Source organism: Chroicocephalus ridibundus, chromosome 6 (genome assembly GCF_963924245.1).
Source record: "Chroicocephalus ridibundus chromosome 6, bChrRid1.1, whole genome shotgun sequence".
NCBI classification, from domain to species: Eukaryota; Metazoa; Chordata; class Aves; order Charadriiformes; family Laridae; genus Chroicocephalus; species Chroicocephalus ridibundus.
In genome coordinates, this window is record NC_086289.1 from 12,649,940 (window position 1) to 12,669,012 (window position 19,073).

The following is a 19,073-nucleotide window of genomic DNA, read 5'->3' on the forward strand; positions in this document are numbered from 1 at the left end:
AAAATTACCTTACGGAAGTATCAGAGCTCTTTGTCCCTGATGCAAGCTTAATTCTTTGCTGCATTAACTTTTGCTGTACAATTTGAATCGAAATTCACTTGGAGCCATAGCCTACGTGGTTGTGACAGCATCTGAGCATCTCACGATTCTTAATATATGGGGTGTCTATAATGGAGGATTTGACTTTCAGGTTCAAGCACTTGTAGTAGCCACAACCACTGGAAAATAACCCCTGGATGTAGGTCCGAACTTTATTCTGCAGTTCTTCACTACTAGCAAATTTCTTTCTATTTTGAGTCTGATCTTCAGTTTCATTCATCGCAGATTTACACAGTGATTCTGGTGTACTGATTTTCTTCTTATGACTCTGATTGCAGGTAGATCTCTTTGCATTTGCTTTCCATAGCAATGATTTGCATACCCACTGTAAAGCTCTGTAACCACGCTTGCAGTAAAATACTTATCTGAAAAATCTCCATGCTGTCACGCAATAGCAATTAGTGTAACTTCTTCTTATGTGGAAAAGAAAGCTGAGGAATGAAGGAGACGCTGGACTGTTTTTCTGCAAATATGGTTGTCATAGTCTAAATCAAAGATAAGTTTAATTATTTTTTTCTTTTATGTCGGCTTACTCCTCTTTTTGCTTACACCGGTGTAAATCTGAGAGACTTCTCACCAGCTCTTCATGGAGGCAGTAGTCCACCTGTGACAAGTTGGCTCATGTCCTGTGAATCTGGCCTTTAAAAGAGAAGCTTTTGATAAAATAGTGATTTTGAAATCAGGAGGAGCTGAACCAGATGATTAAAATGTAGTAGCTTCTAAACTGTAATTTTGTGCCAAAATCACAGGTCTTGAACATATCAAGATTCAGGAGTGGTTCAGTCAAATATTTTCTTTTAATTTTTGAAAGAAGTAAGAGCTCTAGGTCAAATTTACTTCTGAAGTTGAATTTATGTTTGGTCTGCAAAGGATATGCCAGAGATTTTGTTTGCTGCTCCTGCCTTTTAATCCTTTCTCAGAACCTGTGTTAGCTGAAGCTTTTGCAAACTAAATTCCATTTTTACTTAAACTTGTTTTTGTGTGAGCATCTATATAGGCAGGCACATATATGTTTTTATCACTCCTATTTCTTTCCTCCAGGACTCCTAACAGGGTTTCAAAATGTCACATGCAAACACCCAGCCCTGCACATATCTTGTTTTTTTCTGGGATGATAAGAGCAGAAAGTTCTAGAAATCTAGGGACCCAATCTTCAAGACCTCCAACAAAATTGTAGTAACTGAAGAAGGTCAGAGAGCTGGAAAGAATGTCCCTGTTCCTGGATCCCTGTGTCCTGTACTGCACTCCAAACCTTTTGAAGTTTCCCATCATTACTTACAGTGGTGTTTTATTGTGAATTGAGCTGATGGAAGCCTGCAATAAGAATAATGATGAAAATAATCGTTTTCCCTTTACATAGAGCTCAAACTTTGAAGGCCTCTTAGAACCTAACAAGTAAGAGAACTCAGGCTTGGAGCTTCAAAGCCAAAGAGTAAGTTGAAAAGATGAAAAGATGTTCCAACCACCCATCTAATTCCCTACAGCCATAAACAAAACATGAAACTGCAAGCCTGTATTTTCACCTTGAACAAAATGTCTCTTGCATAACACACCTCAGTGTAAGCTAGACTGTACTTCTACTGTCAAAAGCAAAAATAATACAATTTGTGGAGACAGTGTTGCATCTAATTCTGGTTTATTCATTATGATCATTATCACCCTGGAAAAAAAATACTGTTTGTTGCAATGATATGGACACTGTCTGTCCTAAAACCACCCATAGCAGAAAACAGAGCTGTGCATGTGTAGTTAAGAACAGGTACACCACAGAGAGTGACACTGGGCTTTTCTATGCATTTCTATTTCTTGGCAACCAAGTTCCTGAGGACAAAATAGGCACTGAAGTGCTGAATCAGAGGGGCAGCCCTTTGCACTCGGAGCACGGCCGCTGCTGACTCCCCATGCAAGAAAAACAACAGGGAACTGGGACATCAGAGGGTGCAGATGTACAGCTGAAATCCAAACTTCTACAGCAACATCTCTATAGCCAGTGCTGACGTGCAAGTTGGGTAGAGCCTTGCTCAGTGCCCTGTGGTTCCTTGATTTGTTTGGTTTTTAATTAATTATTATACATTTTGGCTTGGAAATAAGCAGAATCTAATCAATCTGAAAATTCAGAAGACTGTCTTCCAGTTATTTTTAAGAGCAGAAATGAATAGTGAAGGGAAAGATCCTGAAGTCACAACTTTTCAAAGCAAGCAGACTGTGGGGACACTCTCTCCTGTCCTGGTGCTTTCTCTAAATCAGAAGGTTTTGAAGGGGTCAACCAGGGCACAGCTGTATTCTGCAGAGAATGAGGGCTATAATATCTGCGGAGAATAAGGGCTATATTCCAATACGTAAGGAAGGCTGAAGAGTTGTTTTATTACAGACTGCTTCCAGGACTATCTAAACTGGGACTTTTCTAAGATCAGGAAGACACAAAGTGAAGGCTTTGGCATCAGGCCTTCTTGAGCGTTTGGTTAGTTAGTGCTGCTTCTTTTGACAGGGAAGGAACATTTGGAAGACTTTAAAGATTTTTAAATGGATTCAAATGGTTGATGAAAGCAAAGATGCATATTCCTGATTGCTCACTGATATTTTAATTGTCGTTTTACTCTGTCATGTGGTCTTATGAATAGTTTGCAGTTCACTGTAAGCCTTGTGAATAAACACCACCGAGGTTGCTAGTTTTAGTCTTGAGAAGGGTCTGCCTGCAAATGCTGTCAGAGAAGCTGCAGTGTCTTTTACAGCTGCATTTCTTATACCTGTTTCCAAGAGAATTTTCTTTTTTATTCACTTATTTCTGGCTGCTCTGTGAAATACCCCTTCTTCCTACCACCCCAGAGAAATTTAAACCCCTGGAGAACAACATTGAAGCAATCTGCTGATGCCTGCTACAGAACTCTGAGAAAATGCTCTGTGTAGCAACAACTCAGCTCCTTGTAGCTCATATGTATTTTATAATCTTATATCCTCTGTTTCATTAAGAGGAGTCATTAACATGAAAATAGAATCTTTGTTTATTCAGAGCTCCTCTGTTCCCCCTTTCCATTCTTCCGCCTACAGCTCTAAGTGATGCCCTGACATCCACACTTGTGATGAAAGAGATTGCAATGTCTCTTTGTGGAGGAAGATAGCAGATGGGGGATGAGCAGATAAACTCAAACCTTTAAAATGAGAGGTGACTGGAGTTTTCTTATCTTAAAAAAAAACAACCAAACAAACAAATAAAAAGGAGGAAAAAGGGATCTGTAATTCCCTATCTCATTAAAAGGTTGAAAGGACACATTTGGGCTGGGCAGGCTTTAGTGATAGGCTACTGTAAAACAGACATCTCTAATAATTGCTATAGTTTGGGTGTCTTATCATATATCTGTTTGCATAATCTAAGTATGTGAAAGTAGTATACTGAGGAAAGTGTAATCCACTCGGAGTCAACTGTATGTTATGTGTCTGATGGAAACACAAAAGATCCACGCTGCATACAACCCCAAGGCACTGCAGTTCTGTACTGTATCAACAATTTTCATGTTTTTTTTATTATTTCTCTGGCGGGTTCTTGAGATTTTGCTGTTAAATGTACTGTGACAGAAAAATGCATGAAAGGTGTCAAGGTGCTCAGTAGTTGTGGAACTGTGCTCTATGAAAATACCCTAATTACCCTATTACTACAGTATTAGTTTAGCAGGGTAATACAGAAACAGCAAGTTAACATATATGGATTATTGCTGATAGCACAGTGTTTACTAATGTAGCTGGCATTAGAGGAAGAGAATGCAGTAGATGCTAGTTCGATAAATGCCTTATCTAAATACTTCTGAGTTTATTTTTATGATACTTGGTGATTTTCAGCATACGTTCCTATGACGGAATTTTGTTGGCAAAGACACTGGTTTGTAGTGAATACAAATGTGAACACAGTTGGTGAATAAGTTGTATTGGGAATTACTTTACTTTTTTCTTGCTTTTTTAAAGTGGTCCAAAGTTCAACAGCGATACCTGCAAATCCAAACATTCATGACCAGTAGTTGCAAAAAACCTAGTTATAGTGCATATGGCTCAATATGGCCAAAATATAGAAACAGAAATTGCTCATTAAAAGCTCAAATCAAGACATGTCTTCAATAAGAAATTATTTTCTGAAAGTCAGTAAGTCAAGGTATCACAATTAGAGCTGTCCTTAAAAAATAAAAATAAAGGTTAAACGTTTATTAAGAGGTCTGCAAAATATAATATTTTTTTAAATGAGGCGTTTTCTGAAAAGATTCTCAACTGATTCTAGTCATAACCTAACCTTGAAAAACTTAGGGAGGAAAAAAAAGAAATAAAGCCAAATAATAAAAGTTTCTTGAAACTAGTATAAATTGAACGATAGAAAAGACCAGCTAGTAACTTGTATCATCAAGTTATAATCATTAACTGTATCAGTGCTATTGATTTTTTTTTTTTTTTTTTTTTTACTTATTTTGGTGTCGCATCCAGACAAGCAGGTAGGAGAAATACAAAAAGAAGTACCACTCCATACTTCAAGAAGATTAGAGAGCTTTAATGATGAGGGGGCTGGAGCACCTCTCCTATGAGGACAGGCTGAGGGGGTTGGGTTTGTTCATCCTGGAGAAGAGAAGGCTCTGAGGAGACCTTATTGCAGCCCTTCAGTACTTAAAGGGGGCTTACAAGAAAAATGAAGAGACTCTTTACTGGTGCAAGTACTGTAGCGACAAGACAAGGGGTAACAGTTTTAAACTAAAAGAGGGTAGATTTCTATTAAATATAAGGAAGAAATTCTTTACTATGAGGGTGGTGAGACGCTTGCCCAGAGAAGTTGTGAATGCCCCATCCTGGAACTGTTCAAGGTTAGGTTGGATGGGACTTTGAACAACCAGATCTAGTGAAAGATGTCCCTGCCTATAGCAAGGGCTTAGACTAAATTATCTTTAAAGGTCCCTTCCAACCCAAATCATTCTGTGATTCTAAGATGACTGTCTTAATTGCACAAAAAGTACAGCTCAGGTCTTTCATGAACTACATAGGTATAATAGGCTGATAAGAAGCAAAACCGTTTCATAGTGGAGCTCATTTCCAGTAGGGTCATGTGTCCATGATGTTAATGATTCCCTGAAGACATTACAGAAGATATGTCAGTTTGGGAAGAGATGTTGTTATGTCTCCACTCTGTCTTGTTTTTTTCTGAGTATGAGAAGAAAATGGATGCAAACATTGTAAAAAAGCAGCCAACCAACCTTTCCCCTCAAAAAATACAAAGATATGCATACACACTGAAAGGCAGAAAAAGATAAACTGGTAAGCAGCTGGGGGGACAGAGGAGTCGATAGGGCTATATTTGTGTTTCTTTTATGAGCAATGGCAAAGAAAGTTAATCTTCAGAGTAGAATTATAGAGTATATATCTTTTTCTTTCCAAAGGAGGCTAGAAACTGTATTTTAAAAACCCTGACTGTGTTCATTGGAGCAGCTGAAAGAGCTTAAAATCAGGGGGGAAAAAAAAAGTCAAAGTCCAGTTAAAAACTTCATTATATTCAAGCAGTCAGAGCAAGACAGGCGAAGTGTCCCGGTGTTCTTGTCGGATCTTGGCTTGGTGAGATTTGCACGCCCACCCAGGTGGGCTGAGGCAATTTAAAAGGCATGGTATCCGGGCTGTTTACAAATGATGCTGTGTATTGCTGAACAAGACCTTTTAATCACTGCAGGGCAACTGCTGGAGGCTGCCGGGGAAGATGCCAATCAAAGGGCATTGTGGCAGCCTGTCCAGAAATTCATCCACTTGATCTGACACACACGCCATACCTGATGAGTTGAAGTGTACTAGAAATTTAACTAAAAATGTATGTATTTCATAACTTAAATATGGCGGAGATGGGCACATGCCAGAGAGGGGCATCACGGTGGGACCCATAACAGTTTTCAGGAGATCTGAATTAAGCAGCTGACTGATGAGGAACAGCAAGAGTAGTGAGATTTTGCTTGATTTTTTTTCTTTTTTCTTTTTTTTTTTTCTCTGACTTGAATACAACACATTTGCTTCCAATTGAAGTTTGGCTTTGGGAAAAAGTCAGACAGAAGGTCCCAGCCTCTATAACACAGGCTGCTATTACCTTGCTAATATTTTCAGGCAGCTTCATGGCTGCCAGCCTAAAGATACAGATGAGCTGCAGGCAAGCAACACTGCCAGGGACCAGAGTGAAGAGCAAATCTGCAACCGTGCCTTCCCTTGGCCCTTACCATGTTGCTGCTGCTAACATTACTGATGGTGGGTAACACACATTAGAGCACGTCACCATTCAGTGTCCCCGACATTTACCCTTTCTTCACCAGAAAGGTCAGTGTTACATCCTGCCCAGCCACAGTGCAAGGAAACATACTCTCAGTTGTCAGCGTTCACTAAAGATCCCACTGGCATTTCAAAGGATTTAGTGAAAACCTCTGCTTACAGTTCTCAGGCAGCTGGACCCTGATGTAGCTCTATCTTTTTGCTACAAATGAAGGCTGAAATCTCTCGGATTTATCTTGGGAATTAGGATTTTATTCCTGTCTGGCTTCCAGAGATACAAACTCACCAGCCCCATGTGAGTCAGCAAGGACAGAAAAAAGACACACAGCATCCTCTTTCTGTTGCTGTTAAAAGCTCATTTAGACTCTTTGGATTTATGATAAGTTTTAGTTCTTAAGAAACTGAGATCCAAAATACGAATCTTTCTTCCCTGGTCACGGCTGAGAAAATTGCCCAAAGTCACACAGCAGAGGTTGGTATCACTCTGGTCCTCTGAGTCTACAATAATCAGATCCTCTGGTCCCAGTAGTCTCTTGAGAGAACTTGTTACTCATAATCAAATCAAGATTTATCAAAGCAAACTATAACTGCTCAGTCCCAAATCCTTAGTTTGGCAGAGTTCTGCCATGTGAGAGAAAAAGTACTGTCAACTCTTATATTTAATATCTTTATCAATGATCTGGATGAAGGCATCGAATGCACCCTCAGTAAGTTCGCAGATGACACTAAGCTGGGCAGGCGTGTTGATCTGCTTGAGGGTAGGTTGGCTCTGCAGAGGGATCTGGACAGGCTGGACCGATGGGCTGAGACCAATGGTATGAGGTTCAACAAGGCCAAATGCCGGGTCCTGCACTTGGGTCACAACAACCCCAAGCAACGCTACAGGATTGGGGCAGAGTGGCTGGAAAGCAGCTCGACAGAAAAGGACCTGGGGGTGCTGGTTGACAGCCGGCTGAATATGAGCCAGCAGTGTGCCCAGGTGGCCAAGAAGGCCAACAGCATCCTAGCCTGTATCAGGAATAGTGTGGTGAGCCGGACTAGGGAAGCGATCATCCCCCTGTACTCGGCACTGGTGAGGCCCCACCTCGAGTACTGCGTTCAGTTTTGGGCCCCTCGCTACAAGAGGGACATTGAGGTGTTGGAGCGTGTCCAGAGAAGGGCTACAAAGCTGGTGAGGGGTCTGGAGGACAAACCTTATGAAGAACGACTGAGGGAGCTGGGGTTGTTTAGCCTGGAGAAGAGGAGGCTGAGGGGAGACCTTATCACCCTCTACAACTACCTGAAAGGAGGTTGTAGAGAGATGGGGGCTGACCTCTTCTCCCTGGTGACATGTGATAGGACGAGAGGAAACAGGTTCAAGTTATGTCAGGGGAGGTTTAGATTGGATGTTAGGAAACATTTTTTCACTGAAAGGGTTATTAAACATTGGAATAGGCTGCCCAGGGAGGTGGTGGATTCACCATCCCTGGAAGTGTTTAAAAAAAGGGTAGATGGGGCACTTGGGGACATGGTTTAGAAGTGGCTTTTGTCAGGGTAGGTTAAAGGTTGGACTTGATGATCTTAAAGGTCCCTTCCAACCTCAGCAATTCTATGATTCTATGATTATCCTGGGGGCTCAAAAAATGGGGTTAAAATAGTAACTTGAATGTTATCCTAAAAGTCATAACTGAATAGAATCTTATCCGTTTACCTGACTCTGCTTCCTTCCCCCCCTTAGAGTCTTGTCTTCCAGTTGTGAATAGAGAGAAGAGGTGTATTCACCTGAATAAGTCTTTTGGGACTGAGAGGCTTCATTCTGTTGGATGCATAGGTTGGTGTGTTTCGGTTTTCCCAGTTTAGCTGGTTTATGTTAAAAAATCATCCAGAGATACTTTATAAATTAGTACAGGCTCCCACAAGTTTCAGCTTCTCTCCCGTCATCCACTTCCCCCTGTTAAAGATCTGCAGAAGTAGGCAGGCATATACCAGGTTCAAAATCTTGATTTGGGGGTTACTCAGTAGCAGAAGTCTGCAGTGTGATTCGAGACCCTGGAACAAGTCAGTCTTCAACGGACATTGGACCAGGAAACTGATTTCTCCGTAAACCTATGAAGGACACCTAAAAAGGGCAGCCCTTGAGAGAGTAAGGCAGTTGCGTAGTAGTTAGCTGCGGATTTGTCTAGATTTATGTCCGGAAGGTTTCACTGCTATTTTCTGTTGTATGTTTAATGAGCAGCATACTGTGTTACCAGAGTTGACTTTACACTTTTGCTGTAAATGACTTCCTGGCCTCCTCCGGAGCATACTGACTGGGCCACAGCGCTAAAAGATGCCAGAAACATTGCATCTTAACACAGTGGGAAACCACGATCCTATTAGACTGTGCCAGCAGAGAAGCAGTAAATCAGGTGGGTTTGGTCCATTATATCAGGGAGCTGAGTTCAGAGGCTATAACTAGAGGATACCTTCTTCCTTCTCTCCCTTCAAGCCAGTATGATGTCTTAAGTTTCCTGCAATATATGAAAAAGAGGCGTAGGACAGGAGTGCTATCTTAAAATCAGGATCTAATCCTGGTAACTGAATTTTATCCACTTAAATTAGATCCTCATTTTAAGACATTCCTCCCACCCAGCATTACCAGCAATAGATACCTACCTCCCTGAAAATTCACATCCGTCTGTTTCAGAGTTTTAGCCAAGTTTCCCCTCTGGCGCTTCCCACAGAGAGCTGTGGTGTTACTGCAGCAGGGGAGAAGGCTTGGTTTGCTACAGTCCTTGACACTGTGGGTTATATGTGGACATCACGTGGTGGAAGGCTGTGGGTAATCCTGTCCTAGGGTTGCAAAAAAACGATGGTAAGAGTAGAAGTGACTCCCCATGGCCTGAAAGTCGCACCACTGCCCCCATTTACCTACTCGTCTGTATTAGTATTAGCAGCAAGAGCCACCTGTTTTTCTGGGTCAGTGTTGTGAGGTGGCACAACTAGGAGAAGCTGAGCACTGCACTGCTGTTTTCCATCAGTTCTAGAGAAAAGGTGACAAACTGAGTGAAGCACACCATAGGATGGATTTGACCCAGTGGCTGCCAGTTGAATTGCACAGAATTATATCATTTCATCTAATTGGACAATGTGGGAAAGAATAGCGCAGAGCTGTAGCAGGGAAAATTTAACTAGATTATTATCAGGGGAGGTTTATTGGCCAGATAGAAAGAAATGTAGTGCTGATTTATGCCTGTCTGGAATCTGGCCCTTTGTTTCTAAAACATGTCAGGAGAATATGGTTAAGAGATGTTAAAGCTAGCAAACAATCTTTAAAGTCTGTTCCAGGAATAGTTAAATCTGTAAAATTTCACATAGTAGGGACTGAACTAGAGAAACCACAAGAATTCCCTCCCACACTAAGCTCCCTGGGGCAGATTCACTGACCTCTGCAAGCAAAAACGGAACAGAGAGTATCCGCAAAGTCCTCATGAAGTCAATATAATAGTGAAAGAAAAAAGAGCCTGAAGGACTCTCAGGCTCTATTTTTGTCTCTGCCACATAACAACTGTGTGATCTTGGTCAAATCAATGAGGTCCCTGCGCTCTTGACTAATCAGTGGAGTTTATCTATAAAGCCAAGAACAAAAATTTTCCTCAACCCCTATTTCTGACTTGATCTGCTGGTCTTGTACTTTTCCATAGGTCTTGGACAAATCAGTAGCATGCAGGGAAGGTTACTTAAAGGTTGATTGTCAAGTACTTTTGTATCTTTGGACAAAAAGCTCCCTGTTCAGTGCTACATGTTACTATTTTTATGAATGGCAATTAGGATTTAGAGTGTTATAAGAAGCATCAGTGGAATCAAAAAATTGGTGCTACTAAAGACTCCATGAATGTCATCTACTGTTGTTGTTTTCATTCCGTACTTTAAAACAAAACCCAAAACCTGCTATGCACTAAGCTGGAATAAGCTGTCAGTTTTTTAACATGAAGTGGCAGGATGTGTCCCAGAGGTAGTGCGGGAGCTGGTTTTGCATTGGCAAGATTTACGATAAGGGATTCGGATGAGTGCTGAGGCTAAAGGAAGATAAATCCCCAAAGGCAAATTCTACCAATAATTGAATTACAAAGCCATTATCATGTGCTGAACAGAGCAACTTTATAGCTCTATTGTGACAGGATAAAGCTTGTTAGAATATTTATGTTCATAGGACGATTTTGGCATAAGGATGTCTGAGAATATGTTCTCTTTTCCACCTGTCTGTGCAGCTAATTAGTCTTTCTGTGTAATGCAGTATATGTGGAGATGGAGGTGTGCTCAAATTGGGGCGGGGAAGAAGTAATGCTGAAGATCAGGGGACATCTCAAAATAAATAACACCTTAAGCACGAAGTCGTCTGCAGAATGCAACTGGTCTAATGTCCAGAAAGAGAATTGGGACAGATTGTGGGAAGTGGAAGAGAGGGTACTGTGGCAAATGATCATTCTTAATCATGAGGGGTGAAACTGGATTTTCCAAGTGATGTGTCACTTTTCTCTTTGGTATTGCATTGCAGCCACTTCTAACCCACTCTGAGTCAGTGTTGAGAAGCTCAAAATGGCCAGAGCTCTGTGGATCTCATTCCACCCGCCTTAGTGGAGTTGTGCTGTTAGCTGTCATTTATCTGCCAACCTTTGCTGCATGAACAAATCATACCTGTTTTCCCCTAAAAGAAGGTGAGGGATGGTCGTAGGAGTCCTGGTTCTGCACTTGTTCATTTCCTCTGAGACGTGGGAAAGCTGCATAACATCTCTGTCCCCATATAAAGAATGAACGACATTTGCACTGGTTCTGTCTGTGAAAAGGGCATAGCAGCATTTCTGTTCTTCCAGCCTTTCATTCTGGGCCGTTTACATTGAAGATTCTGTAGAATAACATTGTCTTTTATTGCTTAGCTAAAAGACCTTTGATTTGGCTGCTGTGAGCATGTGTGATACAAGGAATATGTATGAAAAGTTTGCCATCAAGCTTCTTGTGCATGTAGTCCCAGATATGGTGTGCCTGTGTCTGAAGTCAAGTATCCAAAACCAAAGACGCCCAAAGCTACTTTCCAGAATGCACAAGCCCTTGAGATGGAGCCCTTATTTTCTGGTGCTTCAAGTTCTTTGTTTATGAAAAGTGGTAGTTTGAAATTAAGTACGCTAAGTGGAAGCTTTTGCTATCTTCACAATGATGCCTTTTTGCAGTTCTGAGTGGTCTGACTGCCTTGTAAGCCTCATCAGTTCCCAGCATCCATAAACAATTGTTTTTGTCCCCAGAAGTGAAAAAAGATAGAAGAGGTGGAAACCTCAGGATAACAGGGTCTCTATTGAATTTCCTTGGCTCAAAAGAGCGGACAGGCCAAGGAAGCCAAGGTTTTAGAAATGTTTCAGACAGAGAGATGGCAAGGGGTTGGTCACTACAGAAATATGCCAACTAGCATTTGCTGTGCAATGGGCAGTGCCAGGCTGCTTTTGTTCGGTTCAGCCTAGTTCTAAACCAGAGGATGATTTGGGGTCTTTTCCCTGTGCTGCTTCTCACGGTGGATGCAGAATCTGCATTCAGAGCAATTACTGCATTGCAGCCACTGATATCGATTTGTGAAGCTCTCAAGTGCAGATGACTACTTAGGTTTGATGATGATTAAAATTTTTGGAAGCAACTTTGTAATAGGACTGTGGGGGTTCTACATTTTTCGTAATGTGAGCATCTTGTGTGTAAAGGCAGTGGGGTTAATGCCTTGCACTCCCCTTGGCTTTTTTAAATCCTCATTTTCCCAAAAGATATTTTTTTTTGGTCTTTTTTTTTTTCCTCTTTTCTTTTTACTTTTTTCAAAGCATCCAGACAATTATACCAACAAAATACAAAAAGCTAATCGCAAAATTACAATAGGCACCATTCAGCAGAAAGTGTTGCAAGCATACCCCTGGTGTACTGAAGTTTCATGGAGTATTACAGAAAGCCTGAGATTAAAGGGACGGACAAAGGGCATGCTGGCATTTTACCATAAAGTGAAAACGTAGACCGTGGCAAGAAGAAAAGTTTGTGGGTGTATGAGCGATTGGTCTTTGAGAATGAGTGCTGAAAGGGAAGAATAGAATTGCAAAAAAGAAGAAAGTGCTGCCGGCATAGCTAACGAAAGTTGCTCAGAATAGGGCATGGCAAAGTTTTGGACTGCTGTTTATTTTTAGAGACATTTCAGAGAGAAACCAGTGAGTGAGTGGGTCCCACAGTGTTGCTCATCCGTTCCCCCGTTCTTTGCAGGGTGCTTAGTTTATAAGCTGTCAAATGCGCAGCACTCTTCCTTGTTTAATTTTTGAAGTGTACGTTGACTAGGTTGTATCGACCATGTTCACAAAAGATAATGAAGTAGAGTGGGCAGTTGTATCCAGTTAGAAACACCGAGTTTGAGGCTTTGATGTTATCTAGGGCAAATCCAGCATATCGTTTCCTTCTTGCACGTGTGAAGCATGTATTTATTGATCACTCTAGTTTTGTTATACGAACTTCCAATCCAGTCATCAGTCAGGACTGGAATTTCCTTGTGATCAGTTAGGTTTATTCATTTCGTTTCATACTGAAGCTAGGGCCTTAACGCTGTTACTTAATGGTATCCAGGCTTGTAGAAGTAATTGTCCTGCTTTTTTTGCCCCATCAGAATGAAAAAACCAAGCAAACCTACTGACAGTGTAGCTGCATGCTCAGTAGTGTTGTGATTGACCTGGGTGACATACTAAAAATTTAAGATTTCTGACGTACATTCCACAGTTCCTAACACCTTGTTTCCAGTAGATGCTTTAAGAACTGATTGTCCAATGCGTGTAAACAGGATATGCCTATCTTCCTACAGAGTGCGTGTTCTTGGGTGCAGTGCAACCAAGAGCATGGTATTTATCTCCTGTATATGTTCTTTGTAGTCACTATTGTATTTCTGAAATTGTCCTAGGCTTTCACATGCCATATAGTAAATAATAAACCTGAGGTAAGCTATGTAAAACAATACTCTCTCAGAGAGAAGGCCACCCAGGACATTCTCTTTCCCCTCTCCTCACAATCTGTAGTTTATCTGTAATTCATGTTTTTAAATGTAGGTAATAAACGTATTTCAGGCCTGTTGTGTTACCTGCTGTGGGACCTTTATGTGATCACATGTTGGGTGTCTGTCATGTAGGTGTCCAGACATCTTGTATTCAATGGAGAGAAACAGCCTTTTCTAGGATAAAGTTTGTCTTCTCATGAAGTCATATCTAGCACCGTTCAGATAAACCACAGTGAAAAACTGCCTGTTTCTCCTCACTGCCTGCAAAGAGAGTTGAGTGTGATTAGCTCAGCGTTAAATATCTATAGTATATAACTTGGTAAGACGAATATTACTTTATGTGGCTTTTCAGGAGGTATGGAGGGATGTCTAGAGAAATATCACAGGGCTACCATGGAACAAAACAGCATGATACAAGAAAATGTGACATTAAAAAAGTTCTGGTGGGTAAGGTCTCAGCAGAATCCGGATGGGAATTATATGTTTCTGGATGTCAGCTGTGTACAGCTAATATTGATTTGAGCAGATATGTATTTGTATTTTGCTTGTCCTTTGCAACTCGTAGTTCATGTTATCATTTAATATTATGGGCCTGACTGTGACCTTGTGCTGTCACAAGTAAATTAAGCCTATTATATATCAAAGCAATGGAATGTGTGTTTTCTAAGGCAGGAAGAAATATCTAGCGGATAGGAAGATCTGGATACGGTTCTTGCCTCTACCTCAGATGTACTGCTTGACTTTAGGAACTCCCTTAGATTCTGTGGGCCTTAGTTTTCACCTTCACTTGTCATCACATTTCTAATTTGCAGGGGTTAGGAGATATCAAAAGAAAAGAAGCCCTTGAGTAGATGAATAGTGTCTATCACCAGTCATGTTTCAGCCATCCTTGTTCTGTACACCCTTGGGACAATTGGTAGTTTAATTCTACCTTGAGTTGAAGCTTCTGCAGTCCCAATACTGGCTGTCATAGTGTGAAACTAAGTAATACACAGATCACTACAGGTGTAGCCTTCTAACTTTCACGGCTTTGTGGGTGCAGATATTTATGCACTGGTCTTAAGACATTTAAGATTTTGATGTAAATTATGGCTCGTATCACAAGGGAAAACAATAGCGACAGTAACGTCCTATCCATCGGTGAGACATCTCTTTCTGAATTAGCTGTCTTTGTCTGAGAAGATGCAATAGAGGTGTTTCTTGCCGTCAGAATAGCACTGTGAGGAGAAAACTACCAAGCACCTGACCGCAGAGTCACAGGCTTTAACTAGGGCAACAAGTTCTTTGCTGGATGAATACCATTGTTGTGGGTCTCTGAAGAGACAAAGCATTCAAATCTGTGGAATGCAATCCTTGTTTCTTTGGAGAGTTCACATCCCCATGGGGCTGTGTGAGGTCAGGAGGAGGAGCGCGCTGACAAAGCCCTACTGTGTCTTCTGTGGTAGCCCAGTTCCAGGTGTGCTTAAAGCCTGCTTGAATGAACAAGAATAAAAAGGAGATATGCCAAATTACAAGCTTAGTCCTTCTGAATTTTTTTTAGAGCTGTTTGACACTGGCATCTGTTTATCTTGAACTGAATTGTAACTAGCAGGCCCAGCATTTTGGCCCTAAATCTGCTGATGATAGCAGGTAAAGGAAAAATGCCCTAGGAAGGTACTCCCTTCCCACCCACTTGGTGTCAATTATCAGGAAGTACAGATTTTAAATGGAAGTTGAATGTTTAGGAGAAAAAGACCTTGCCATAAATGTTATTAAAAATGGAGAAGAGCTGAAAGCAATGCTGGCTCAGAGCCTTTTCTGAAACTTCCAGTCCCCAGCAAAGGAGAACAAAAAAAAATCCAAACTTTTTCTAGCTAGAGAGTTGTTACAGATTTTGTCAAGCAAAGCTAAGGCTTAATCAGGACACAAGTAGTCTTGTTATTGTTAACGTTTGTGTAATGGTTATTAGTTAATGCGCATGATGATTAAGGGCTGGAGCTGTCTCTGATTGCAGTCAGTGGGAACTGAATTAAGGTCTAAATCACTGTTTGAACCCCACTTTTGATTTCCTGAAAAATAATGAGGCTTTGAAAGAACAGCGTCTAATTTGGCTATCACTGGAAATGAGTGTTTCTCTTCCCTGATGCATCTATTAACTTGGAGGTTAGGCAGCTAACAAGAAACTGGTTGTTTAACCCTTAGCTTTAATCTAGGGTTATGACTTGGATGATAGGACCAAGGCAGAAACAAGGCTGATTGTCAGAAATGCTGCTGAGGCTGCTGTACAATGGGATTGGCATATGCTTGCCATAATTCAGACTATCCATCCCCAGCAGTGCCAATCCAGAGGAACCTCAACAGTGGAAGAAAAGCTTAAGTCTATAAAACCCTTATTTGCAGTGCTCAATGTCTTTATGTTGTTGCTTGTTAATTCAGAGTGAACAGTCATTTTCTGAGTCAATCCTACATTTCTTTTATTAACGGAACACAGTTTTTATTAGATCAGAAGTGATAACATGTCTCAGGATGAAATGAGTTTTTAAAATTTCTTAATTAATGAGGGAATATTGATCATTAAAAGTGTCAATTAAACAAATGTGCATAAAATGTCTGATATAAAGGAACAGCTATAATTAGTACGCTGGCAAACACTATTATCCCATCAATTAAAGTCTCTGTATCCCACCCAAAACTGAAATGCATCCTTCTGACCAAACCAGGAGGTTGTCAGGTACCAACGAGAACAGAAGCAAGTCTCTTGGTGCAAAGAAGTGAAATAAAGGGGTCAGAAATAAAGAACTCATAAGTACCATGGCATTGATTCGATAAAATAGTAGATTTTCTTTCAAATTTTCAAGTTTATTTAAGGGAAAACTCAAAAATGCTTTCAAAATGATCAGCTCTTTTTTTAACCCCTTTGTATCAATCTGTCTTTTACAGGTCCATGATGGGGTCTGGTAGAGAGCCTGATCTCGTGCACCTGGAGGCAAAGACAGTGGATGGTCGTAAGTACATCAGCTTCCAAATATTGTGGTATTCTGGACTGCTCTCATAGTCTTGTAACCACGCAATATCGTGATGGAAATCTGCCTTCTCTTTAGTGATTAACTCAATATGAAGGGTTTTGACTGTTCCAAGTCAGGTCTGTCAGAATAGAAATCTTGCCAGTAAGGCAAAAAATTGGGATTAACCGGCTGTGAAAGGAGCAGAGAAAGTGGTAAGGAAAGATAGGTGATAAGCAGTAATTGGAGTTCGTATATACAGCACTTTTTTGTTCATGGGAATATGACATTGGAGAGAAGTTCCTGGATCACAAAGTCTACCTGCTGTTGTTTCACACAGTACATACTATCACCTTGTTCATAGCTTTACAGTTTTAGCAGACCAGGGATACTCTGCCTTAGGTACTACCTTTGAAAATACCTCATTTCTCTCACATTAGAAACCTTTCAATGACCAGCCTAAATTTATTCTTCACTGTTATTGCTTGTTCTATCATTGTCCTTCGCTTTCATCAACTCCTCTCCCTCCCTGCCTTGCCTCTTGAGGTCCTTTTCTCCATTCCAGGAGCGTCCTTTACTTGCAACTCCAAAATACTCTCATAATTGGCTGTAAATTCTCTGAGGCACCCTGAGCCACCTGCTGGCCTTTCCTCCTCCCACCCATGCTCACTCAAGGTTTATCTTTAAGCTCCACTGCCTTTGCAGATCTTTCTCCATGGATTTCTTTTCCACAACACTGGATTGCCTCAGGCAGGCATCACACCGAAAGCCTGGCTGCCATAGATCTTGTCATTGTAATTCCATATTGTTTCCTCTGTAAATAGCAGCTTTGCTGCAACATAACAAGCAGATTTTTACTATTTGCAATATATAAGTATTCATGATGCAGTCAATTAATTCCTTTAAAAATGGATAAAATTTTCCCCTGAATTGTACCCCTAAACGCAGTGGTGTTGCTGAAAATGTGTATTTTGTCATTGGAAAGTTAAAAACTGTCTGAAAAGGTAACTGTAAAGTAATCAGTTTTTTAACTCACTGAAATTTATTATGAAAGAGAATTTTTTGGAAGATGAATTTTGAAAAGAAACAGCTGCGAGATAGAAACCATAAAGTTTTAAAGGTCTTTCCATTTCAAGATATGCAAGATTAGTAAAAGTGAAAGAATGTATTATCTCTATTGCTTATCATTTGTGTCCTCTGATTATTATTTCTCCTCTCAGTTTCACTTACCTGAACACGGTGGCAAGGCTGGGAACATGGGGCTTTCTATTTCTCGGGACATGCTAAATGAGGATGAAATATTCTAGCAGGATGGTGTCTGTTTCAGCGCAAAATATTACTGTTATAAGGCATTAAGAATTTGAGGTCACTGAGACGAAGCACTGCAATCAGTGTTTACAGAGCTATATTCTGGTGATGCTTCTGAGGGATATTCAGCTCACAGTGGGCAGAGAAGGTGCCATGCTCCACACGCCGTGAACGGTCTTGTTTGAGTTCTTAGATACATAAGAACATTTTGCACAGCTATAGCACGTTTCTGCAAAAGACTTCTTGAGTGCTTAACAAATAAGTAAGCTTTATTAAAGCTCTTAAGGTGGAAACCAAAAAACAGGTACATGAAACTGGCCTCACCGAGGAGTCAGGCATATTAGTAAAGAATTGTGGAATAACAAATTATTGCTCATCAACTGAGCTGTAGTAACTGATTCTGTGCACTTATTTTGGCTTAGTTGTGAGGCAGCACAACTTAGTGTCTCTGTTTAGGCATTGACAGAACTTCTAGTGTAAATATAGCAGTGGTGTCACACCTTCAGCCAGTGGTGACCCCTCTCGCAAGCCAGTCATTGGCATGAAACTTCTGATGATGATTCAGGAGGTCCCCAGCTCAGCTCATTGGCAATATAAGAAAATGTGTTGGATTTTCAGTAAGTGCATACTCTTGTGCATGGTGAGACACTGGCCTGGGTTGTCCAGAGAAGCTGTGGATGCCCCATCCCTGGAGGTGTTCAAGGCCAGGTTGGATGGGGCTTTGAGTAACCTGGTCTAGTGGGAGGTGTCCCTGCCCATGGCAGGGGGTTGGAACTAGATGATCTTTAAGGTCCCTTCCAACCTAAACCGTTCTATGGTACGATTCTGTGATGTGCTCTGTTTTGCCTGTTGTTCCAGGGACTGTTGGTCTCTGGCAGAGGACAGTGGGTAGCTGGAAGCAGGAACTTTGCATTTTTTTGCCAGAAGACATTTGGCAGCACTGCAGGACACAGGATTTTGAGACTGAGACAGGCTAAGAATGTATACATGGTCCTTTAGTTACCACAACCAACTTGGTATATTCATGTCTCTTGGCCACTAGAGCTGCCTTCTAAATCAGTCTCCTTTTCCTAGAAAAAGTAACTATGACCCTCTGGTGGATAAATAAACCTTTCTCTTCTGGAATGAAGCAGGTGTGTCCTGCTTCACCCCATCACTCCCACGGGCAGCGGGGTGATGGGGTGAACTGTGCTGAATTGAGAAAGATACCTTTATTTGAAGCAGGGGGTAATTTGCAAATGTTTTTTCTTGGGCTTTTTCTTGTTTGTTTTTTTTTTTTTTTAAATGTTCTTGCATTTACTTATTTATACTTTGTTTGGAATATCTCTTTTGAGAGTTAACCAAGTGTAAAAATTCAATAAAAGGATTAAATTTGAGAAGGTAGATGAAGGCAGACT

General features: G+C 40.9%; 1 protein-coding gene across 4 annotated transcripts in view; it reads left to right on the forward strand.

Moving 5' to 3' along the window:
* SORCS1 (sortilin related VPS10 domain containing receptor 1) overlaps positions 1-19,073 on the forward strand; it is a 304,249-nt gene that overhangs the window by 201,785 nt on the left and 83,391 nt on the right. For all 4 annotated transcript variants that reach the window (XM_063338729.1, XM_063338732.1, XM_063338730.1 and 1 more), the window contains exon 6: positions 16,307-16,371. In XM_063338729.1, coding sequence (XP_063194799.1) covers positions 16,307-16,371 — 65 coding nt within the window. The remainder of the gene's footprint in view (positions 1-16,306; positions 16,372-19,073) is intronic.